At 36.3% G+C, this 25248-nt stretch overlaps 2 protein-coding genes across 8 annotated transcripts in view; both read left to right on the top strand.

Annotated features, from left to right (window-relative positions):
* Window positions 1-224: 224 nt before the first annotated feature.
* LOC116248644 (uncharacterized) lies at window positions 225-6572 on the top strand. The gene is made up of 3 exons (XM_031621550.2): window positions 225-357; window positions 436-488; window positions 6182-6572. The coding sequence occupies exons 1-3, from the start codon at window positions 267-269 to the stop codon at window positions 6296-6298; spliced, it is 261 nt and encodes an 86-aa protein (XP_031477410.1). The 5' UTR covers window positions 225-266; the 3' UTR covers window positions 6299-6572.
* Window positions 6573-8465: 1893 nt separating this feature from the next.
* LOC116248144 (DExH-box ATP-dependent RNA helicase DExH7, chloroplastic) overlaps window positions 8466-25248 on the top strand; it is a 98904-nt gene continuing 82121 nt past the window's right edge. For 5 of the 7 annotated variants that reach the window (XR_004170969.2, XM_050076070.1, XM_031620763.2 and 2 more), the window contains exons 1-10: window positions 8466-8806; window positions 10824-10923; window positions 11198-11394; window positions 11939-11992; window positions 12093-12140; window positions 13518-13671; window positions 14401-14810; window positions 19437-19655; window positions 21842-21953; window positions 22089-22277. Coding sequence is in view for 6 of the 7 variants with exons in the window: in XM_050076070.1 (XP_049932027.1) it covers window positions 8513-8806; window positions 10824-10923; window positions 11198-11394; window positions 11939-11992; window positions 12093-12140; window positions 13518-13671; window positions 14401-14810; window positions 19437-19655; window positions 21842-21953; window positions 22089-22277 (1777 nt within the window). In the remaining variant the exon portion in view is untranslated. The remainder of the gene's footprint in view (window positions 8807-10823; window positions 10924-11197; window positions 11395-11938; window positions 11993-12092; window positions 12141-13517; window positions 13672-14400; window positions 14811-19436; window positions 19656-21841; window positions 21954-22088; window positions 22278-25248) is intronic. The other 2 variants (XM_050076069.1, XM_031620764.2) reach the window with 2 other exon arrangements.

The following is a 25248-nucleotide window of genomic DNA, read 5'->3' as shown; positions in this document are numbered from 1 at the left end:
AAGTTTTATTGTTCTTGGAACATTTTCTATGTGCAAATGACATGCGTCCAAAGGCTAGAGTCATTATATTATACATTGAAAAGTTTGCTAAAAAGGAGTGTGAGCATTCTTTCAGCTAATCGTAAGAGCCACAGGCACGTGCTCGAATTAAGAAAAATGATTTCCATAGAAAGCTGAAATACACACAAAATTGGCACTTTTCTGTAAATAAGTGTGCTATAAATGCTCCCTAGCACTCGCTCCCCCGCCCTCGCAGTCGCAGAACGATGACGCAGAAGCAGGTCTTGTTCAAAGGGCAGCAAAAGAAGAAGACCCTCCCTCCCAGCCGCCATGGAAAACCACCTCAAGGTCGAAAGGGTAAGCCGCCGAATCTTCCGTTGTTCACAAATTCTTCTTCCTCTTATCGTGACTACTGAAGCTGGTTCCTCCTTGCAGGAAAACGCTTCATAAAACCATCCAAAATAACAAGAGAAATGGAGATGGATAAGGTATGAACTCAACTTCTCCCCTCTGTCCTCAGATTATCGTGGTTTCATTATTTTATTTTCCTTCTATTGCTGGATTTGAGTAAAAAAAATTTGAGGAAGTCTGCATATCTATAATAATAGATAGATGCAGCCTTGGGTTTTGAATGCTTGAACTTCTCGCCATCTGTTTTGCAGTCACTTGTATGCTTATTCAAATTATTCCTGATTATTGGCTGCTTGTTTAGTAATTGATTGGTTCATGCCACAAAGTCTTTTTTAGTGTCATAGGACTTATTTGACCTGGTCGAGGTATCCAATTTGAATGAGGGAGAACAATTTTTATGTGACATAACCAATTTATTACAAAACTATGCGATCTAATAGATGTTTCGCTGCTTAATCAGTATCTTTCATGTGTTAACTTCGCTGTCCTGAGGAGGCTTGCTGTAGTCTTGTGTGTGTGTGTTGGGGGGGTGCGGCGGTGTGGTTTCGTCTGCCCTGAAATTGGCAGGTGCTGAGAACTCATGAAAGCCATTCCGTGCGTGAGGCCCTCAGGGGAGGGTACTAGCCTCACCCTCAGGGTTTCTAGCAGAGGGAGTGCAACTAAGTATCAAATCACATTCTGTGTGCAGATTCTTCCTGTAGAAACGAAAAACGTTCTTAATATAGCTAAAGTTCTGGGGAAGTTGATGATTTTCCGGCATTTTAGAGAAAGATCGAGATTCTTTACTATAATAAACTGAAAAACAGAATGGGAAAACATGATTCTGTTAGAAAAAGAGCAACCTTTATGGATTGGCAATCTTCTAGAGTCTACTTAGATTCTTAGAAAATTTTGCCTGTTTCATGCATCAAAATACTAAACAGAAGACCACTGGAAGAAATACAGATGATGGTAATCTACTTTATCCATCGAATGTGGAACGGCTGCAATTCTTCTTTCTTCGAGGAAACCCTAGTGGGAGAAATGGCGAAAATTTGTACAGGCCTCTCAGACCTTAGGAAGTTTAGCTAGTGGCTTTTGCAAAGTGTGGAGGTCATGGCCTCATGGGAATCAAACCTTGAATATGCATGTAACAGCTAAGGATGGAGGAGATGCAATTTCTTTTTACGGACACCTGAAGTTATTCATTTTTGATGATTGGAAAATACTGGAGGCCTGGACCTATGCTACCATCACTAGCCGTTGGTGTTTTGGCATGGCTTTCGCTTTCTGCCACATAATTGAACAAAAGAAGCCTTTTGTGGCTGGCTATCAAGAAACCAGGAATCCATTGTGTTGATGGAAATACTGGGAATACTTATGCTGGTCCATCTTAAATAACCAACAGAGAAAGGATATCCTTTTCATCCAAAAGTAAGCTGCAAGTTGCCTTTAATAGCCATGAAAGAATAATCACCAACCCCCACTTGAATTGCATCAACATATCTAGTCCCAATAGCAGCTTCCAGTCCTTTTAATGATTTAATTCAAAAGTAAGCTGCAACTTGCCTTTAATATTCATGAAAGAATGATCACCAACTTCCACTTGAAGTGCATGAACGTAGCTAGTCCCATAGCATTTTCCAAGTACTCTGCTCCTTTCATTTTGATTAGATTTAGATGGAGATGATTTCCATCCTATCAAAATGTTTATTCCTATGTCCATCTTGCTGGCTTAACTAGAAACTTGTGAAGAAGCTTTCTGGTAGATCTTCCCCGAGAAAATGTCTAATGTTTGCTGATAAGTTTAACCAACTTGCATAAATGTTAAAAGGCTGACCAAGTATAACTAATAGCACAGAAATCCTTCATGTCGTTTGAATGCTTACCCCACATTTGATAGGGAAATGTTCAACCAAATACTATGCAAAGCTGCTGTAGCTGGTTTATGGAATTTACATGCACTTGAACTGAACTGGAGTTTTTGCCCAAGTGACAGCAGATCAAAACACTCATATTCAAGCTTCTTTTTTCCTGTTAGAGGGTAATGAACTGACCGTCACTAATGACAAAAGGTCTGTCATAATTAAGAGGTAGAGTCCACAATCCAAGGCATTCATATCCTTAAATAATACTATTAAAAGCTCTTGATTGTGTTGGACCTCAACCAGTTCAATGAGGATCCAGCCTGGGTCCTCCTTAAAGGGCACGACACCATTTTCTTTCATTATTTTTTTTTTGGGACCACCAAACAGAGAGGAGAGAAAGCATTGTTAGGGCAGGGGTGGTGGCCCTTTTTCTTTGCAGTTTCACCCAACATCATTGGGTAGAGAGTTTGGTGGTGAAGAAAGTAAAGAGGATAAAGGGAGGAGAAGAAATGGACAAGAGAGGAGAAGGAAGGGAGGAGAGAAGAGAATGGAATCTCTTCTTAGGTTCACTGTTTAGGTGTCTCTGTTTCCCTCTTTTTTGACGATTGATTGGCCTCTACCTCTGGATGTCGTGATCAGCAATCCTTCTCTTTTTATCATCAATGAATGATGATCTCTTCCTAATTTGATTGGAAATGGGAGTGCTTACGACTTGTTTTATATCTAGCATCTGCTTCCCATAAATGATGGTGATGATCAAGTGCTCATGAGATGGAGACAGTGATGTTAGCAACAAAAGAGATTTATTTTGATTTTCAAGTTTAACAGTCATCATCTGGCATAGTCTTAGGTTTCCTTGTCCTTTTCGCAAGGGTCTTGTGCAGCCCCTATTGAGCTAGCAAAACCTTCATCCTTTTTTGCCACATGGAGAAGTTGTCCTTTCTTAGAAATTTTCTATCTCAAACTTGGGATCAATCTGACTTAAAACACCATGCAGATTTAACAATTTAGTTTTGATACCACTTATGGACTAAAAAATCTCTTTCACAACCAGCAAGCTCTCTCTCTCTCTCTTCTTATATATATATATATATATATATATATATATATATATATATATATAAATATATATATATAATAGACAAAGACAGAATATGCAACTCTCAACCACAAAGTGTGCAATCTAAAATTGAAGAGCATATATATTTAAAGAAAATGGCAGCATATGAAGACACAATTCCACATGTGAAAACCCCAAATTTGGGGAAAAAGCCATGGGTAAAAAGAAACCACTATAAAGAAGAATCAACATAATACAAGGGAGTTTCCACTGTTTTGGCCTTCAAACCAGCACGCCACAGGTGATCTTATGAGCTCGATAGAGATTTCTTTCTCTTCTCTCGTCCCTTCCTTCTTCTGTTTTTGTACTCCTCTTTGTCTCCTTGTCACTTTCTCCTCCACCAAACTCTCTACTCGATGGTGTTGGGTGAGATTGCAAGTAGAGGGGCACCACCGTGCCCTAACAAAGCTTTCTCTCCTCTCTGTTCAAAGGTCTCAAATAAAAAAGAACGAGAGTGCAAAATGCAATTTTCCCTGTTGATTAAGGAGGACTTAGGCTGGATCCTCATTGTATTCCGGTTTTATCCAACAGAGTGGTCTTGATATTGGATGTGCTGTGAAACCGATTGTTGTTTGAAATTGTATATATGTTTTGGATATCTAAGATACAAGGTGTACTCCGAACACCCTTACACGATAGGGAAGAAACATGACATCTCAGAAGGTCAGATTCTTAATATTGATATTTTGAAAGCATAAAAAGAAACACTGTAACATTATTGTAATTTCCTCTTTGAGAAAAAATGTTCTTTGTTTCGTACATTTTTAGTTTTCTGCTTTTTTGTTTCTGTTATGATTAAAGGTTTTACAAGTGCTTTTTAATATTCTTTTAGGACAAACTCATAAGTTCCACAATTTTTCTGTTATTGTTTCTAGTTTTGCAGTTCTAGAGATTTTTCTAAGCAAAAAGTTTTAACAGGACTTATCAGAGCGTGCTTTTCTGGCATTTGACAAGAATATCGTTGGTGACAATGGTTCAAAAAATGGGTTTATTAATCCACAAGCAAATTGCCAAATTTAATTGGCTTTTTAACATTCTGAATTTCTTTAATTGGACTCTGATGTTTTCAACAGACAAACCTTGGTGGTGGTGTGTCCTGGGTAACCTTTTTCAGTAAAATTGATAGTGATAGGGTGGGTACTGATTTCTGCAGCTACGTATGCTGCTCTAGTTGCATATCAATCAATATGGGATTTGTGACTTTGTTCTGCATGTCCATTTTTTACAACTGTATCATGTGAGAATGGTTAGGGTTTAATTATAAGCTTAGGGTAGATGGTATTAGATAGAAGATGTGCTTGTGCCAACCGAATGTCATTTGCATACTTCCGAATGTCATTTGCATACTTCTGTCCCGAGCCCTTTGTATGCAAGCCTGTGAGTAAGTACCATCTTAGCTTTTACATTAAGTGGGAGGTGTACACGACTTGAATGGAAGCAGTGACCTTTTCAATAGGACGGTGAAGATGCTTACTGACATGGTTCATCTTCCCACATAGGATCCTATAACATCTCGTAGGGATGGAGGCAGGTATTCAGATGGTTTCATAAATCATGCCAATGATGTGAAGAGTACCACGAAATGAGATATTCCAACAGAAAATGTAGTAATTTTGTTAAACAAACATGCCTACCACCCAATAGCATAATTAGGTCAGGATGTGGTAAATGGTTGGACAGAACAGAGTTGCAACTGCAAATTGCGTGCACACTTCTAAAAATATTAAAAAGATTATTTTATTCTGCACATGTTTAAAGATAATTTTATGAAAACTCTGGAAAAACGTTGAGCACTTCAGTGTATGATGTCATGTCATCTTCATGGTCCGTGACATTATGAAAATATCGGGATACTTTGGAAATATTGGAGATATTTTAGATTATGCAATGGATAATCTCGGTAAAATTGTGAAGTGGTAGGTGCTATAGGTTTGGTTTGTCCTTGCAGCAATGGGATGACGTTGAATATCTTTTCTTAGTATCTTGGAGGATTGTGTCACGCAAGCTTTTAATGGTAGGAACGCTTAGACATCATGCAAAGGAAAGATTGAATTTCTGAATGTTAACCTTAACGCCTAGGCATCTATACACTGACCAGGATTGAACTTATATAGTTATATAGGATTGTCTTTTTTCATGTTATTCCTTATCCTGATTTTTTGCATTCCCTCCTTTGGGTCCTAATTATTAGAGGAAGAAGCTTTTTTTTGTTGGAAAGTTTGCAACCCTGAAACAAAAAAAGTACATACAAATATTTTCCTGTATATGAGAACCACAAGACATTTGACCTGATGAAATTAAACCAGTGTTTGATTTTTATATCTCACCGCACCTCAAGCATGCACATTTGTGGCTCTGAAGATGATGTTTCAATATCTGTTTATCAAAGTGACTTTAAGCAATTCCCCACCAGTACAAAACTTGTGATAGGGGAAGTAGTTGTTTCATTGCCTAAAATAGTTCAAAGGCATTCCAGAGGATTCCACCTCTTGATAGGAGTGTCTTTTCAGTTTTTTCTTAATCTCAAGGCCAAACTGCATACTCCCGTGTTTATTTTTATGTTGTGTATATACATGAAAATGGTGCAGATTGAGTTTTTTTTTTTTTCATGTAAGATCGTTTTTTTGCATGTTGCCTATTCTTTCTTGTTTGATTTATTATTACTTGGTTTGATGGTCTCGGTTATTGGTAGTCATCTGTTGGATAATTCTATCTCCCCCCCTTCTCTCTGGATGTGGCCATTGATGGTTGAATTATGGTTGCTTCTATTGGCTGTCAATTAACTTACTCTTCTGATTGTCAGGAAGTAACGAAGTTCATCAATCAGTGCAATGAAATAAAAGCCGCCACGGTTGCGAGCAAAGAAGGCGGTCAGTTTTCTTTGTTAAAAACGTCAGAAAGCAATTCCACCGCGAAGTGAGTGATTAAATTGTATAATGGCTCCATCCTGTCCTCTGGTTCTGCCATAAAGGAGAAATGGGAAATGGCAGCGATGGATCTGTCTCTAATCTGTCCCATTTATTTTGCTAATTTTTTCGAAGAATGGCGTATCGGTTTTGTTTTGTTTTTTATTATAAGTCGTGACAAGTAGGTTAGAGTCTTGGCGAGCTTATATTTTGTTTCCCCAAGTGTTAGCTAATAATTGTTCGATTTCCAATATTTAATTAAAGAATGAGTCGGCTTTGTATCTGAAATGTCTTACAAAATGCGTTGTTTTATTGTCTGATAATCTTAACCTGACAGTGGAAACAGGAGACACTCGGTTCCTTAGACGAGACTTTTAGAATCAGATCTTATAAAATTAAAATGAATTTGCTTAAACCAATATGAACCCAATAGCTAAGCGCACTGGTAAGGGGTCATGGATTTAAAGCCCGTAACTGAAATTTAAGGGTTACTAAGATTTTGTTTGAGATATCAGGCTGATATAAGATCCTTTTATCTGAGACCTACTGCATAAACAAACGAACATTGGATTTTACCGGTATGAGAAAAAGAAGATTGGACATCTTCGATTTATGGCCAAAGTTTCAATTGGTGTGACCTCGAGAGATGTGAGATTCTAAATGAGTTCATTTGAATCTAAACGGCGGATGAGTCTGCACTGCGGCAGTCGCGAAGAGGGCTGCATGTATTGTATTCCAAAACCTCTGCATTTTGGACACTCAATTGTAAACGGTCGTTCGATTTTTGTTGGTTGTAGATTAATTAGCTTTTACTAATTACATTGTTTTCAGTAATATTCCTGGTAATCCCATTCTCAAAAGATTATGAGGGTAGCTTAGGGAGGAGCGTTATCAACTAAAACGCTGTAGCAACTTCTAGTAAGGGACAACTTTCCAAGCTGCATTCCCAATGCCCAAGGAGCAAAAGGAGTGATGGTTCTGAATCTCTTTACCAATTACTGTCTTCTAAATTATACTTTTTCTACCTGTTGGAAGTTACTACCCTCCTAAATCTATTGTCCCTGGGAGTCTGAAATTGAAAATGCCGTCGTTGCTTGAATTGCCCTGAGCCGTGTAGCGTAGCTGGTTAGACTAGTGAAAGTCATGTTGTCAGTTTGATTTCCATGAACGTTACTTATTTGGATTGCATAAAGTAGATGTGCGACGGATTGCATAAAGTAGATGTGCGACGCTGTAGTTGATAAGTATATTGATCCTCATTCAAGTCCCAAAGTAGCTGTGGACTCCATGGGCAAGGGGGCAAGGGAGGGGTCCATTGTTGCTTGAATGTGAAACCGTGGATGCCATTGTTGCTTCTCCCATGCTCTATCAGTGATTGATGCAGACTGGATGCTATGATTAAGGTTTGAGTCTGAAATCATGGATGCTATTGTTGCTTCTCCCACGCTCTATCAGTGTCCAGAGTGATTAACACAGATTAATGAAAAACAATTGAAATAAATGTTGTAGCCTAGACCAGGTTATGTGTCCCTACCTCACATGGATCGATACATGTGTCCGTGCTCTTACTCGTGCCTCTTGGCTCATCCATTGAGGGCTCGTCATGTATATGAGAAGAACACTCATTTATCCATTCTATATGACTGTTTTGGTAATAGTAACAATGTAATTGTTTGATGAATATACCTAAAGATTGCAATCCACTATGTATGTATGAAGATAAGCTACCAAGAAATGTGTTTTTGGTAATAGTAACAATGTTATTGTTTCTTGCAATCCACTATGCATAAACATAAACTACCAAGAAGTGCTAAGCAATCGAGCCATAGGAGATGACGGACTTCAACCCGTGTTCCATCTTAAAGCTACCAATGATGATTTTACATTATACAAAAAAATCTACATCCCGTATATTTATAGTATAACAATAATTATTACACAACACACAAAAAAAGTTCAAATCAATCGATTTAAGTGGATTTGATGGCAGATCGATTTGATTCCCTTGCCATATATTGTTCAAGATTTTAAGCAGTTAACCATGAAATCTTTTTATGTTTGGTTTTCATTTACAAAAAATATCAACAATAACATTTCTTTGCTCGTGCTGCCTAGACCGTTGTATACGCGGCCCTAGCCGATTCGATTCATATTCCGTTATATATGATGCTGACTGCTGAGTTTCTGTGAAGAGGGAGAGCGAGTGCGAGCGAGAGAGGGAGAGAGAGATGGCGCCGAAGCACCAAAAGAAGTCGGCAACGGCAAAACCCAGTCAGTCCGGCAAGCAAAAAGGTCGCAGTGGCGGCGGCGCGCCGAAGGTCGAGTTATCGGCGGAGAACGAGCGGCGAATCCGCCAGCTACTCCTAAACTCCGGGCGCTCGTCCCTCCCTTCGTCTGCGACTCCCGGCCAACCATCCATGAGCAAGGCTCAGAAGGCAAAGAAGCTGCGCGCAATCTACGATCAACTCTCCTGCGAAGGTTTTCGGCCTGAGCAGATTGAGAGCGCACTCTCTGCACTCGAAGTAAGAACCTTGTCCACTTTCTCCTCTATCTCCGTCATTTTGCTTTATCCCTTTTCGTTGTCATCACTTCTAAATTTTCATTCCTATTCCTCCTGATTTGTACCCTGGAAGAGCTGCTTTCATTTGATCCTGTGATCGTGAAAGTCGCCAAGTTGATCGAAAGGTGTGAGCATTAAAATCTTTTGAATTATGATTGAAGATGCTGATTAAATGTATATTTTTGATAAATATTTTTTGATACTAATAGTGCATATGGACAGTGTCGCAAGTCCCGTGATGCAAATATAAGCTTAAAAATATTATACTTTAAGTTCCCAATTTGTTGCACTTTACTTCCTTGGGCATTTGCAACTCTTTTTTAGTTGTCTAGTTATAAGAAGTAAAATAAACAAGTGCAGAGGTCGTAGAGGAAATGACAAGAATCTGTACGACGAACTAAAAGTTTAATACTAGATAGAAAATATTATGGCCATCCTTGACTTTTTCCAAAGAAATTTAGTTAATTAATCGCTGTTGTAAAGACTTATCTGATAGGAATTGTTCGTTGTTATATACTCTAAAAATATATATATTGTGAATTTAATTAATTTTTTTTCCATGTTAAGTTTATTGGAAAATATTAGCTTTCTATTGACGAATGTAAAATTTCAAGTCAAAAAAGTTTAACTAGCAATAATTTACTACGGAGTTTTTATAGCTCATATCTTTGGGTTGTTTTATAGGATGTTCAAGTCTTATACAGAGGCCTAACTCTTAGGCTTCTTAGTTCTTTACCTTCTAAAAGTGGGATAAAATGAGGTGTAAATGGAATATGCCTCTTAAGCTCAAATAGTGGCCTCTAACAACAAATAAGCTAAGTCACACACACCCGCACCGATGCGGGTGCGGGTGCGGCCCGACTCGGTGATTCGGTGCTGCTGACCACACCCGTTCTTCTTTTCTCTTGTTTTTTTCTCATTTTTTGTCTCTTCTTTCTCTTTCCCCCTATTTTATTTAATAAAACTTTGAATTTGTATGAGATCAAGGTAACCTTGATAAAAAAAGTTTAAAAATATAGACAAATAAAATTACTTATATAACAGATAACATATATATGTAAAAATATATATGTATACATATATTTATATGCTCTCGCCGCACCCGCACCCAAATTTTTTTGGAACTTGCCGCATCCCGCATTGGCACCAACACCGACACCCCACACCTATGCGACATAGCAAATAAGTAGGTCGTCCAACTTTGGTTTGAGTCCTACCATCTGAAACAAGATTCCTCTTGATGCATTTATTCCCTTTGATACGATTAGGAAAGAAAAAGAAAAAGAATTAAAAAAAAGTTCAAAAATAAAATATGGGCTTTGAAACACAGTTAGATTTAAGAAAGCTTGCTATTGAGTGTGGCATACTTTAGGATTGTTCATATGCATCCTCTTTCCCATATGGTTGGTTAGAGCTGGGATCTTGCTTGTGAAAATCTCTACTAGTCAGTCAACTAGTCTGACAAGTCAACCAACTAGTCGGGCTAGTTGATTGAGTTAAGTCAAATTGGCTAGCCTTGACTAGTCAGAATTAGTCTTTTTGGGGTCTGAATAACTTGCTGTGGCTTCCGATTTGATAACTTAAGTTGGTCTATTCCTTCATGCAATGCAATTTCTCAAATTTTCCCAAATTTTGGGACAAATGGTTGCCTTGGTGCACCACATTATTGGAGAAATGTAGATTCAATTAAAGCATCACATAAGATGTTAGTACTTCAGTTTACTTGACACAAAAATGAATTTAATTAATATAGAGGGTAAGCTTCAACAGATATGTTTGCTATTAAGACAATATTTCCTATATTGTCTTGTTTGTTTTCTTCGTTTTGAAACTTGTAAGCACTATGCGTCTTGTTTTAAAATTTTCAGATGCAAATGACTGGAGTATATTGCTATTGTTGACAGTTCCACTCCTTTCCAATCTTCAGTTTCAGTTGTTACTAGCTTTAGCTTGTAACATTGTTCAATCTATTTTGTTAGGATGGTGCAACTTTTGAAGCTGCTTTGGATTGGCTGTGCTTAAATATTCCTGGAAATGAGCTCCCTTTGAAGTTTTCAAGTGGGACTTCTACATCTTCCTGTGAGTTGTGACAATGAATACATTATGGCTTGTTAAAGTTGTGGCCAAACTACAATAGTTCCTGAATGATACAACTTTTTCATTAATTATTATAAGTGCTCATATTAATGGAATGTTTTCTGCACAATTCTGATCTTTTGTTTGTTTTTTTAATATTTGGAATGGAAATTTCCATGCATTTGTCAGAAAGTTTGTAGTGAATTGTCAACTCAAGGGCATTTAAAATTGTCATTATTGTGCACAATCTAATTGGTTTCATCTCATAATATTACAGGTTTAGAAGGATCTGTAAATGTTGTCTCCATGGCACAAGCTGACTGGGTTCCGTCCTGTAGATCTGTTGAGGCTGAAGAGGCAGAGGCATTACTTGTTCCTGTCAGAGTTAGAGGGAGGGAGAGTGATGATGATGATGGTCTCCTTCAGGTTTCACAGGCAGACTGGATACGACACTATGTACAGCAACAAGAAGAGGTCATTGAGTGGAAAACATGAGAACTTTGCTTCTTTTTATCCACATGGCATTTCTTTGCTTGCAATATATGTCAATTGTCAATTGCAATTCCTTTAGTTGTTTTCCTATGCTAAGCACAACATCTGGAGGAAGTATTGTTGGTTGGGAGGTGATTGAAATTTTTTGCTAATTGATGTTTTCCCTACTTCCTAAACTGGTGTTTGGCAACTATTAATGAATAGAAGTTCTTCTTCATAGAGTTTCAACTCCCTTCTCCCTTATCCCACCGTTTTCGTTCTTTTTCCTAGTACAAATATATTTGCAGACAGTTTGATTTTTCTATTGGGCCACTCCTGTTTTTGTCATTGCCTACACTATTGAATTGCTTACTACTCATTTTTTATCATGACAAAATGGAAACAGATATCCTCGAAACTTAACTTTTAACAAATTAAAATTTATTCCCATTAAACTCTGTGATATTTATTTCAACAGTTTATGTTCCTTTCCCATGAGCAACCCTCACCACTTGTTCAGAGACTTGAGAAGAATTTTATTGTGCAGGAAGAATATCAACACCTGGCAGACTATGATCAACATAGTGGTTTGGCTATACTGGTATTTTCCTTCCCTCAAAACATTCTGGTGACAAGACCGGAGACTAAATTTTGTGCATGACATACTTGCCATGTGAAATTTTGTTTCTTTTTGGCTCCAGGGTGACGATGGCAGAAAGGATGCTAATAATGGAGATACTCTTGTACAGGTTGTTTTCATGGCATTCTGATGATTGCACTAACGATTTTTTTTTATGTCTAGTTCTGCTGTATATTTTGCCCCTTCAAAAGTTCTTCTGTTCACATGTACTTTAACTGTATATTTTCAATTGTTCTTTTGACATTTTTAAAACTAATTTGGATGCTTGTTGATGTTTTTGTGAGAGAATCAATAAATTCTTGTAATGTCATAAGCCCCTCAAAAGTTGATAACAAAAATAAAACATTTTCAATAAAAAACCTGTAACCATACATAGTATAGCTACAAACTACTAAAACCGTCAATGCTATTATGTCATGCATGACCTTGTGTACTCTTTGGACATATTAAGCATTTAGTCCCTAACATCTTGAACATAAAATCTTCCACACATTGTATTTAAGTAAACATGGGGTGAGTCTCAAATGTTGTGTTATTACTCTTCTCAGTGCAAGCCTAGGTTTTATTCATGCATACTTTTTACAAAACTCTCAATTCAATTAGACACATGAAGCATGTAATGGCTAGCATTTCACTATTTCTGACATAAGATCTTCTGCACATATATTTACGTAAGCCATTGCATACATAAAATAAGGTTGTCAAAGCTTTCATCTATAAGTAATGGTGTTGTCTAATCATCCTCCACATTCTATACCTGATGTGGAATATCATTGGTAGTAAGTGGATATAGAAAATGGCATAACGGTATGCTTCAAATTTCGTTTACGAATATAAGCAGGTCAAACCACCACATGAGTGTTAGAGGGGCGAGCTTAAATAACCTATTATGACTGTATCCGACTAATGAGCCAGATTCAATTTCCTTTTTTGAAACGGAGACTTTTATGCACTTAAGTCATCATGTCAATCACTTTTTGTGAAGCTTAAATCTTTTTTCTGCTTATTTATTTTAAAATGTTGTGCAAGTCCCACTCTTTGAAAGTTGAGAGAGAGAGAGGAGAGAGAGAGTTCTTGCTTTATTAGCATTTAGCAAGTTATGTAGTTATTCAGCTTTGGAAACTTAAATTTCTTTTACATGCATGTTTGCTTTCAAATATTCATTCATAATGAATGCTGGTTCTAGGGTTAAATTCAAATCTTGAATATATATATTGTCCTTGGACAATGTCTTTTCATTCTTATTGTTTTCTAAATTTGGACAAAATCCTAAATGTATGCTGGTCCATATCCAGTTAACTGTATTACATGACCCTGACAAAGCCATTAGGATTAGTTTTCTGTGTCTTTATTCTTTTTAAAAATGGCAATTGCATCTTGCTTGGTCTGTTACCATATTGTTACGTCGTGATGTCAAAAGATCATTCTGCAATTCAACCTAAAAGCTTATATTGTTGCTGATAATGTTTATTCGGAAATTCACCAGGTTATCGATCCAAGATCCCGTTCAGAATCTATTGTGAACGAGCTGCAAAAAGCAAGATTACAAGCTTTAGAAGCAAAGAAGAAGGGTGACAAGGAAACACAGGAACTGGCAGGGCAGCTTATTCGCAAACTTAGGCATGAGATGTCTTCTCTAGGTTCTTCCTTGTTCTCTTGCTCAGATTTCCTTTGAAGGGAATAAGGGCTCTTGATTAAAATAAAGCAGCTTGCGTAAAAATCAACCGCAGAATATGGAAACAGATCTAAAAATCAGATAGGAACTAAGAGAGAATAAACAACAAAAAGCAGGAAAATTGAAAGATGAAGTGTTAAGCCTGTGAATGGGCGTTGCTGCAAATATTACTGTTCTCTAAAAAATGCCCAAGAATGGGAAAATCAAGATAACGTGTAAAAATCACATATTTTGAGAACAAATTTCCTTTTTTCATGTTTCTTTTGCAATTTTTTTTTTAAACAAATGCTTTCGCCTTTCACTATATATATATATATATATATATATGTATATATATATATATGTATATGTATATATATATATATGTATATATATGCAGGCTTCTTTTCAGACTTTAATAACTATATTGAGTTTTTATCAATATTTTGAAGAAAATTAGCGTAAAATTCAAATTTTCAATAATTTTTAAAAATTCTTGCATTCATAAAATATCCAGACAAAAATAAATTTGACGTTTAATGCTTGAGAAAAAGTTCACCAATATACATCCTAGAACGATATTTGTGACAATGTAATACACCAACATTGACATCGATTGTGCTTTCACCTTGATCTTGAATTCTTGATGCTTATAAGGAGCTGACTCTTTTTCTCTTCCGTACTTCTTGATGTGCTTCACATGTTGTTTGGTTAGGCATATCGTATGAAGCTAATGCCAGAAATGAGGATACAATAACCTCGAATGTGGAATCAAATTCCTATGCACCTGACCCTCACACAGTTGCTATGCCAGAAGAAATATTAGAAGATCCAGCTCTTTCAGACCTTTCTCAACCACAACAGGATTCCTTTAGTTATGGATATGAAAAAATTGTCTGTGGTATGGAGAATCAGGAGAATGCTGCTGTTAGCTCTGAAATTGCAATTTCAGAAAAGGATGTTAGTGTAGAAGTGGATCCTCAGGATGGTGACCTGTGTTCTTTATTTTCTGATGATACTTCTTCATCTGGAATTTTTGTACCTGGTGACCTAGAGCTGCTAAACAGGGAGTCAAACTGGAGGTCTGGGAAGTTGTCCACACGAACTGCTGATGTTTTAAAGAGGGTAAGTCTTCTGCTGCACATATATGAAGCTTCCACATCATATTCTGGGTTCTAGTGAAACAAATAAAAGATGTCTGTATGGGAATGTATGCAGGTATCTGTTAGGTGAAGTTTCTATGATGTGCATGAGTATATACTTGTGCAAGTGTGTAAGCATGTGCATGAGTATATACTTGGGCTAGTGTGTAAGAACCCTCTTAATTTCAAATAATTTATGTAAAGATTTTTGGTCAGGTGATGCAAGCTGCATTGCATCTTCCAAATACAATATCATCTTCAACATTTAAAAATAAAACTACTGCAAATATTTTTCAAAAATTCCGCACCTATAGACTCAGAATTTTTGGATGCAAGTGCTTTATCTTAGTAGATTGATTGGAGTAACTTTCCTCCAATGCTATCCCTTGTATCTCTCTTGGATATGTGGAAACAAAAAGGAGATATAGATGTTTTAATCCCCAAAACGTCTTCCTTTTTTGGTGTATCCATGGTAAACAGATGAAAAGGCCACACAAAGGTTATTCTTGTAGTTGTTGGTAACAAATTGGCAACAATTACTAAAATTGCCAAATGGGTGAGAAATCATGAGTACTTTTAACTGTTAGCAAGTTAGATTTTGCATTGAAAAAATTATAAAGAGATGCTCAACTTTTGAGCCATTAACAAACTCCTGCCCAACTTTTCAAGGCTAACAAATGGGTCCTTAAGTTTTCCTTGTATTTCCAAAATCATCATTTGTTTTTTAAAACATGAATAAGAAAAGTAATTTATAAAATTACTCCTCATGGAAACAAAATACTTCACTAAAGATTAAAAAATCTATATTTTTCACAATAGCGACAAAGTCAAGCACTCACAACTGAAAACAAACTGTGCAATGTGTACTAAGAAACAAAAATGGTATCAGAACTGCTTTAAGAAAGCTTCAAAAGAAGCATGATTTACAAAGGGGCAAATAGCCCTAATTTATACACAGAGGAACCTATGGGTGGCTGTTGTGTCCAAATGGCTAGAACATTAGGGATCTCAACAGCTCTAGAGCATATCTCAACTAAGGAGGAAAGAAAATATAGAAAATAAAAAAATAAAAGATGCAAAGTAAACATAAGGAATGGGAATAAAAATACAAATGAAGATCCCAACCAAAAAAAAAATGAAATACACAAAAAATATATCAAATCCTAACACTCCTCCTCGAACTTACATGTAATAACTGAAGTTTGCCAAAAAGAATGAGAAAAGAGCTTCAAGCCCTTTGGTGAACATATCTGCTAATTCAAAGTCAGATGAAACACATGGAATCTCAATCTTCTTCTTCAAATTCTTTTCTCATAAAATGACAGTCCATTTCAATGTGCTTGGTTTTTTCATGAAATGTACCATTACTCCCAAATGGCAATATAGATGATGCTCTTGTTGTCGTACCATAATCTGAATGGTCCTTTAAGTTGAATTCACATGTCTATGAGCAAACTTTTCAACCAACCAATCTCCATAGTTGTTGAGGCCATGACACGGTTTAGTGGATGATAAGAAAACCTTTTGTTGTTTTTGCTTCTCCATGAAAATAGCGATGTACATAGAAACACAAAATCATTGGGATCACCTCCCCAATCAGTGCCGATGTAGTCAATCAATTCTAAAGAAGATGAAGAGGACAAGAAAGTCGCTCATTTACGGTACTTTTCACATATCAAACACTTAGCAAGACTGCTCTCCTATGAACTGTACTAGGTGCATGTTGAAAATGGCTAGCCACATGAACAGCATATGCAATGTTTGGTCTAGTGATGGTCAAGTACGATAAAGGTCTAACAAATTGACGATATGGTGTGGGGTTTTCAAGAGGTTCACCATCATTGATCCTCATCTTCAAACCAAGAGCTTCAAACATCTCTATAATCTTATCAGTTATTCCTGACCTACAAACTATATCAGCGGCAAATTTGATTTGTGAGAGAAAATAACCTCTTTGGCTATACCTGACTTCTATACCAAGGAAATATGTGAGAAAACCTAAGTCAAACATTTCAAAGTCATCTTTCAAGAGTCTCTTGATCTTTTTAACACCATCTTTATCACTGCCTGTGATTATCATGTCATCTGTCTAGAGAAGAAGAATCACAATGCCATTAGCAAGGTTTTTATCCAAGAGAGCCATATCAGAATAGCAAACATTATGATCAATCATAACTTTAGAAAAATGACCATACTTGGCCTTTGGAGCTTGTTTTAGCCCATAAAGAGCCTTTCTCAGTCAAAGGAATAGAGAAAGAGATAAAGTGAATGAGAGAGAGAGAGAGAGAGAGAGAGAGAGAGAGAGCCACAATCAAAATCAAAGGTGTTAGGGGCATTATGTAAACTAAGTTAAATGATTTCCTTTCCTTTCCTTTACACATCTAAACAAACATGATTTTTGGAACTTCCTTTATTTCCTATGATAGCTGATTTTGTATCCAATAAAAAAAGAGGTTGAGATTTAACTAGGAATACATCTAATTTTTTGGAACTTTGAAAACTTCCAATTTATTTTTTTCTTATTCTAAATTTTCAGTATTTTTAATTTTAGGAGAAGTCTCATCAGCAGTAAAACAAAACTGGGAACAAAAAATTTGATTTGCATTTAGTTAAATCGGACTCATTTAGGGTCATGGAAGGATGCTTCCCAGTCTAAAGGTCAGGTAGATATATCTTGTGATAAGGATGTCACTGGGCTGGTGATTGGAGCTTTACCTTTAAGAAAAGGTTGAGGTGTTTCCACAAGTTTGGCAAGAGATACTGCACCAAATCCATTGTGTTCTTTTTCTTGGTAGCTCCTCGCGATTGAAACCTTCTTGTCATATTTCTTTAACTTTGGACAGTTTGGTTTTATGTGTCCTGGCTTATGGAAGTGATAGCATATAATTTTCTTGTTTGTTTCTTCAATGTTCTTTCCAAAGTGAGGAGGCCGATATGGCCTCATATGATTTCCTGGTTTTGAAACTTGTAACACACTATCTCTCTTTTCTTTACTATGAAGAAGTCTATACTCTTCCATGACAATTAGGCAAGGGCTTCATTCAAGGCGGGAAGACTCAGTCTATGAAGAAGTGAAGTTTCTGCAATATTAAACTCCAGTCTTATGCCCACAACAAATTTATAAAACTTATCTTCTTGAAATTGTTTTTCTCTAAGCACAATATCATAAGTATCACACCTTTCATGCTCAAATATGGTCAACTCATCACAAAGTTGAAATAATTCACCATAATATTCCCAGATTTTCTTGTCACCTTGTTCGAATTTTTGTATCTTGACTTCCATATAACATTTGTGTGCTAAATCTTTCATGGCAAGCATTTCTCTAAGAGATTCCTAAGCTTTATGTACAAGTTAAACATTAGCAATTTGTCAACTTATGGATGTATTAACACTAGTTGACAGCCATGACAGCACCTTGTGATGTCATATTTTCCAATCTTTCCATTTATTTTCATATTCTCTTAGAGCCTTTTCCTTCTCCTCTCCTTATAATTCTTTCATTTTTCTATCAAAAAAATCAACTTTGGCATGCTTTTGGATCCATCAACAAATCTCCAAAAAGCCTCTTTCATATGATGCTTCATAGTCGAAGCCCATGTAACATAATGGGTAGAAGAAAGCTTGAGGAAAGGTTGGAGGGAAAGATATTTCTTATCTTCCATCTTAAGAGAAGGGGAAGAACCAAAGAAAATGGATGAGGAGAGCACACCAGTCATGGGAAGATGAAAGACGCCTTCACAAGATAAATACTAAAAGGCCATGGTCCAACGAAAGAATCTTCAAATGCCTTCACAGCTTTTAGGATGTTTACTTGGATACTGCTGCAAGAGAAACTTTAAAATAGTCAGCAGCCACAACTCTTGAATGTTCTCCACGAATGTCAGCAACATGACTTTTTAGCTGCTTTGAAGAAAGGTCACCAGAATTCCATGGAAAATTCATCAAACAGTTGGTAAGCAGCTTTGATCTGACTAAAACTGGATTCTCCCAAAATATCCACAGCTTGGGAAATGGTATATAAACTGATTTGCACAGAGCCAATCTCTGATCCCATGTAAACAAATTGATAAAGATTGGGAATTATATCAACAAACCATGATCTTCAACAACGAATGGAAGCAATCAACCGAATGTAGATAAAAATGTTTATTTCTTTAATAGCAACGAAGTCAAGCAGTCACAACTGAATGAACTGTGCACTAAGGAACAAAAGAAAGCTTCAAAGAACCATAATTTACAAAGGGGCAAATATCATTATCTATAGACACAGGAACCTAGTTGTTGGGGTCCCAAGCCGGAGCTTTCAGCTGCGGAAAGAAAATACAGAAAAAATGAAAATAAAAAAATAAAAAATGCAAACAAAACATAAGAAATATAAATGAAAGTACAAATTGAAGATCCCAACAAAAAATACATATGACATCCTACAAAAATTATATGAAATCCTAACAATGGCTCCTCTAGATATAGTACATATCAGTGTTTGAAGTGTAATGTTGTTGGTTCATTTTATAGTTGCATCGCCATTTTCTACCCTTTTGCCTTATTTGTCCATCTGATATCTTGGTTTTTTCTTTTTGTTTGTGTTTGTTCTTCCATTTGACAGGGAGATATTGGAAAGACACCCAAAGCTCTTCTTCATCAGCAATGCCAGAAAATAGGTTGGGAAGCACCTAAGTATAGTAAAATATCTGCAAAGGAGAACATGTATTGTTATAATGTGAGTGTCTTGCGTAAAGCCACAGGAAGGGGGAAAAATCGGAAAGTGGGTGGTTTAATTACATTTAATTTCCCTGACCAAGATAGAGGATTTGACTCTGTTGAGGTACTCATCTGTTGGTGCTTCTCTTGTGCTCTCTAAACTTTCTTCATCCTACATGCACAATTGGTAGTGATGCACTTATGTCAGGCGGTTGGCTTTAAGCAATAGCTGCAACATCCTTTGTCCTTCTTGCCCGAGTCCTGTGGGTTCTTATCATTCCAAATAGAACAGGAAGATGGTGTCCTTTATCTGCTGTTCTTCTTTTTGCATAGATCACGGAGTCTGGTTTCCCTGTCAAGTGTTTACCATGTGCTCACAGCTTGCATGAACTCTTGGTCCTCATTAGGTTTGCAACTTTGAGATAAACAGTCACCTCTTTGTTTTGACCTGCATACATTGTTGATTCGATGGTGTTTCTATTGATTTTTTTTTTATTACTGCACCTTCACATATTTGAATTCTTAAAGCTGATAGACATCTTTTAGATATGCTTACTTTTAGTTCTTTTCTCCAGTCTTTGTGAACGCCTGGCCTTGTCTTTGCTTGCTTTTACAATGGATACTTTAGTCAGTAGTTGACACATTTGACTGGAAACAAGAAACTCGGAAAACATTTTATTTAACTAAGCATCATCCATCATTATCTCCATTTTTTCTACACATGCTTTTCCATTTCCATTTCCATTTCCTTTTCCACTTTTCTTGCATTTACCGTATTGCTTGCTTGATTGTGTAGTATGCACACATGTGTGTGGTCCATCATGAGGGAACCCCTCCTTCAGTCCTTCTGGATGTTTTGACTTGCTAATCTAGGTGTTGCATGTTTACCACATAGCCACACCCATCCTTCAGTCCTTCTGGATGTTTTGGCTTGCTAATCTAGGTGTTGCATGTTTACCACATAACCACAAATATCACAATATTTTCAAAAATATCACAATATTAATCAGAAAAACAAAGAAAATGATAAAATGCGAAGATATCATGATACATTGAAAAAAACATTAAAATGAATTTATCACGATTTTAACACGATTTTATCGCGTTTTTTCTCGATTTTTTTCATTTTCTGTTTTTATTTTTTCCTACTAAGAAGAAAAATACACACTAATGTATTGTATTGTATTTCTCCAGTCTTAAATGCATGAGTCCACCTTTTCTTCCTTTTCGATGCTAGCTGGCTTGTTGAAGATCCGCACTTCCAAGTCGAGATCAATCTATTAATCTATCTACTTTTCTTCTTCCGGCTGATGAAGAAGGGGTGTTTTAGGTATTTAACTTGACCTCTTAAATGCAATACAATACATTAGTTTTTTCATTTATTGTATTTTTACTTAACATTTTGATTTTTTATTTTTCAAAAAACTCCGAGTTTTTCCCGAAAAGAACAACTTTGCTGATAACTATCCTAGAAAACCCTTGCCGATAAAAACCCGAGAATGATATTTGTGGCTATGGTTTACCATGCCCTGTTGTGGTTGCCTGCCTTCTGCTATTTGAACAATGTTCCGTGATGTTTGATACATCAAATGTTACATATCTAAGCATTGCCGTCTGTTATGGTTGTAAATCAGGGCCAATCAAGACAAATGCTTCAAGAAGATCACTCTTGAAGCTTCCACCAACATAACAAAGTAATACCCAAGAGACCTCAATCTAGAGGAGAATAAAACATATATTAATCTCAACAAATAATACAAGAGGTGGCTAAAAAGCCATAAAAAGACACAAGAGGATTGTACACTATTTATAAGGGAGAGAACGAAAGAGAGGAGAAGTCCTAGCCGTTGGGACTAGTTCCAACGGCTAGAAATCTAGCTGTTGGGACTAGTCTCCCCTTGGTTAAAAACAGAAAAGGCAGGGATAAAAAGGGAAAGATACAAAGTTACATTGAAAAGAAAAAGACTTAAAGAAGCTGAAAAATTACATAAAAATTCTAAGTATCCAAACCTATAATATATATATATATATATATATATATATATATATATATATAAGACATATATTAGATGACTAATATATGTAATGTACATACATATATGTATATGTATAGGTGGGATACGTACATTCTAACAATGGTTACCTCCTACTTTTTCTTGCTTCCCGTTCTTGGATTCTTGTCTTTATGGATCATTTATACTTTATTCTTATCACTGTGCTCTATGAATTAAATGTTAGACGCATGTACATGATTACTGGTTCTGCATAGCTTCTAACGTCTCAGTGTTCGATGTTCAAACTGCATTACAGGATGCACAAAATGCGGTGGCTGCTTTTGCTTTATACAGTTTGTTTCCTGAAATTCCATTCTTTCAGTTTTTCTCAGAGCCTTACTCCTCATTCGTGCTTCAATGGCTCCAAGGTGCAATAAAGTTGAGACTGTCTTTTGCCTTTTGTTGGAAATTTCTTAATGGGGCAAAACATGTACTGAAGGTCCCTGGTTTTTCTATACCTTTTGATTTATTTATTTTAGAACATTAATTGAAATTAACTGCAGGGAAAGGATCTAACAAACTAGAAGATGAGAAGAAGAGAAGAGATGGTTTTGTTAATTCATTGTTGGGGGAAGTTGCTTTGAGTTCCTCTTCTCCAGCTGTTGATGCAGATTTGTCATTTGATGAGGCCTCCCTACGTCAGCCTGATCATACAACTGCCCAGCCCTACGCTGAAATCCTGAAATCTCATGGTATACTTTTTAGTATTCTTATCTTATCTGACTTTCGATTTAAATTTATTCTGTGGATGGATCATTGTTAATTCTAGCCTGTGTGAAACAAACTCTTTAAGGTGCTCGCTGCACCTGGGTCGTGTCTGCACTGAGTGCATCAAATTCCGTTGCCAACTATGATAAACGCAGTCAATGCATTTTATGCACATCAGACTTGACTTTGACTGGACTTTGGTGTTGTTTAGTGTGATAATTTTATGTTGTTAAAAGTGTTGGCATCACTAGCCGTTGAGAGAGTCTAGGCCTACCTAGGTAGGATGGGCATTTTAAGCATATGAACAAGAAAACAATAAAAGAAACTAATTAATTACAACATTAAACGTTACATGCATCAAACAAATTGAATTTTTTTTTAGTAAAAGCAGTCCACCAATCAATTTATATCAAGATAACACAATCATATTCAACACTAACTTGGCTAATAGTTTTCTTGAGATCATTCGTTCATGGCACTGGAGAATCCAAAATATGCCGAAGTTCTCAAACAAATCCATTACTTATCAATTGTGAAAAAAGAAACAAAATAAATTTTCAACATGTTCATCATAGCTTCACCAAGTTTTTATTCATGATATCATGGTGGTGCTCTTCATGGCAGTGGTGGCAATAATGTCTTTCTAGGTGCTGATTCTTCATCTTCATCTTTACAGTCTGCAATTACCTGGTCAGTGCTATCTAGAGCAATTTGTGTATATGCTCAAGGTGGTGGAGAAGGGCATGCTACCACAGGAGGTTGCCCAAAAGGATATTGACGACCTACTACATGCAACTTGAATTTCCTCAATGCACTAGGAATTATAGATTCACATAATGAACACCTTCATGTGGTCCGATTGGCAACATGTACTTTCTGTACAACCATGCATTATCATTTCCTTGTTGACCCATTCTTATTTCTGATATACAAGAAAGCATATTAGCAATGTAATGTATGTATTGTTGAAAAAATCAATGTGACCATTGTTTAACCTGCTAAAAAGATAATAAGAATTTAGAAACAGAAAATAGAGATATTGATACTCAAAATATAATGAAGTTCACTTTTAAAGTTATTCAAATCATTTATTACAATAGCTGTCAAAACAAAAGATAATAAAGCGTCAAAACAAAAGATAATAAAGCTTATTTATATGAAGAAATAAAGACAAGACCATCATCATCATCTAATTGGAAAGGTGCATGTCCATCGGATTTTTCAAACTTCTATTTCATCAATTTTCCTTTTTCCCTTTTGTATGTTTGTCTCCTTCCTTGATCATGTACTTGGGCGTACTTTGTCTCTAGACGGTCCATTACTTTGTTAACTTCATCTGCTGTAAGGGAAGGGTCATCCTTACTTTTTCTATTTGTCATAATTTTCAACCTCACGGAGTACAAGAGATCAAGATCTGGGTAGAATATGATGTATTAGCAGAATCAGTTGACAGATTTTTCGACAGCGGCTATTGCAGCTTCTAAATTCTGTTCTCTTTGGCAAACTTTTGGTGGCGACATTGTAAGTTTAAAGGGGGAGGTGGTTGTTAATTTATATAAATATTATGATACTATATATATATGTATATATAGTTTTTGTTATTATATTGTTTCTTTTTTAATTATTTTTATTCGAGTTTTTCTTGTATTTTGCTTTTGCTGCTTTCGGATCTACATAAGACCTTTGTAAATAACTTTTTCTAGCTATTGGACACTGTCCGATGTCGAGTTTCCTCCTCCTTTTTGTATATATTGAGCCTCTTTGCTCCTTTTGTATTTAATTCAATGTTTTAAAACCCAGTGACTCAGGATTCCATTCTTCTTTTACCGGTTCATGACTCGATGGGTTAACTCTGACTTGGGTTCTATTGATTTTTGAAAAAAAAAACGATATATTACTTTCATTTGAACATAAAATGGTTGCAGCATAACCTTTACTTGTATAATTCAGAAAAAAATCAAATTAACATCAAAGAATCTACGACTAAGTTATATTTACTCATGTAATAGCAAGAAACTGGGCCACTAAGATTATAATTTCAGTCTTCAACGTAATTGCATATAAAATATTAATAATTTCAATGAAAATTGAAAAACTACTCAACAAAAACAAACATTAAATTCAAGTTAACATCTATCACCAAATCCTGGGCAAGTCAAACGAGTTTTGGGCGAGACAGACGAGTTTTGGGTGAGTCTTTCCGAGTTTCAGATAAAATTGGGTCCACCCAGTAGGGGGTTGACAAGTCAAATATTTGATTTTGTGAGTCTTTAAAGTTTAAAACTTTAAACATCAATTTGACCAAGTATTTTGTCTAATAATATGAGTTCTTCATTATGTTTTGTGTTATCAAGGGTGGAGCCCCAAATTTTTGGGGGTATTATTTTCAAAATTTGTATAGGGCCCAAACAATAGCTTTCAGAATTTCTGCAGGGGCCAGATTAAAAATTTTCAAAATTATAAGCATATATTCCCCCCCCCCCCCACCCCCCCAAAAAAAAAAAAACTGAGAGGAGGAGAAAAGGAGAGGGGGGGGGGGGGAGAGCAGGGAGCAGGCCCCCCTGCTGACCACCCCTCCCTTATAACAGTGTTATGTGTTCCGTGAGCACATTTGTTGTGATTTAGCTAATCACTGAAGCTTGATTGTGTTCTTTTACCTTCATGGGACTGTTTTCTCTTAATTATGTGGAAGTATTGAAGAACTTGATTTATCAGTTGTGAACATAAGAGCTGGAAGCAAAACCCTTAAAAGTTTGCATCAGAAAATGGAGAACAAACTGGAAATAAACAGGGAATCAAGCAGTTGAAATGGAAGCAAATTAAAGTGAACTTAAGGTGTTACTGGGAGGTGAGTGAGAAGCAAAAATAATGATTTTTCTCTGGCTACCAGACAAATATGACGTATGGTTACAAAATTAAAGCATGAAAAGTGGAAAGCGAAAGTAATGATGTTCT

Source organism: Nymphaea colorata, chromosome 2 (genome assembly GCF_008831285.2).
Source record: "Nymphaea colorata isolate Beijing-Zhang1983 chromosome 2, ASM883128v2, whole genome shotgun sequence".
In the NCBI taxonomy this organism is placed as follows: Eukaryota; Viridiplantae; Streptophyta; class Magnoliopsida; order Nymphaeales; family Nymphaeaceae; genus Nymphaea; species Nymphaea colorata.
The sequence above is the reverse complement of the archived record's forward strand: the minus strand, read 5'-3'. Positions and strand labels throughout refer to the sequence as shown.

What these genes read in the sequence shown, in the direction of transcription:
- LOC116248644 (XM_031621550.2), top strand. Translation starts at nt 267, where the DNA reads ATGACGCAGAAGCAGGTCTTGTTCAAAGGGCAGCAAAAGAAGAAGACC. An exon ending in ACCACCTCAAGGTCGAAAGG is followed by an intron (nt 358 to 435) that starts GTAAGCCGCCGA and finishes TCCTCCTTGCAG; the next exon opens with GAAAACGCTTCATAAAACCA. An exon ending in GAGAAATGGAGATGGATAAG is followed by an intron (nt 489 to 6,181) that starts GTATGAACTCAA and finishes TCTGATTGTCAG; the next exon opens with GAAGTAACGAAGTTCATCAA.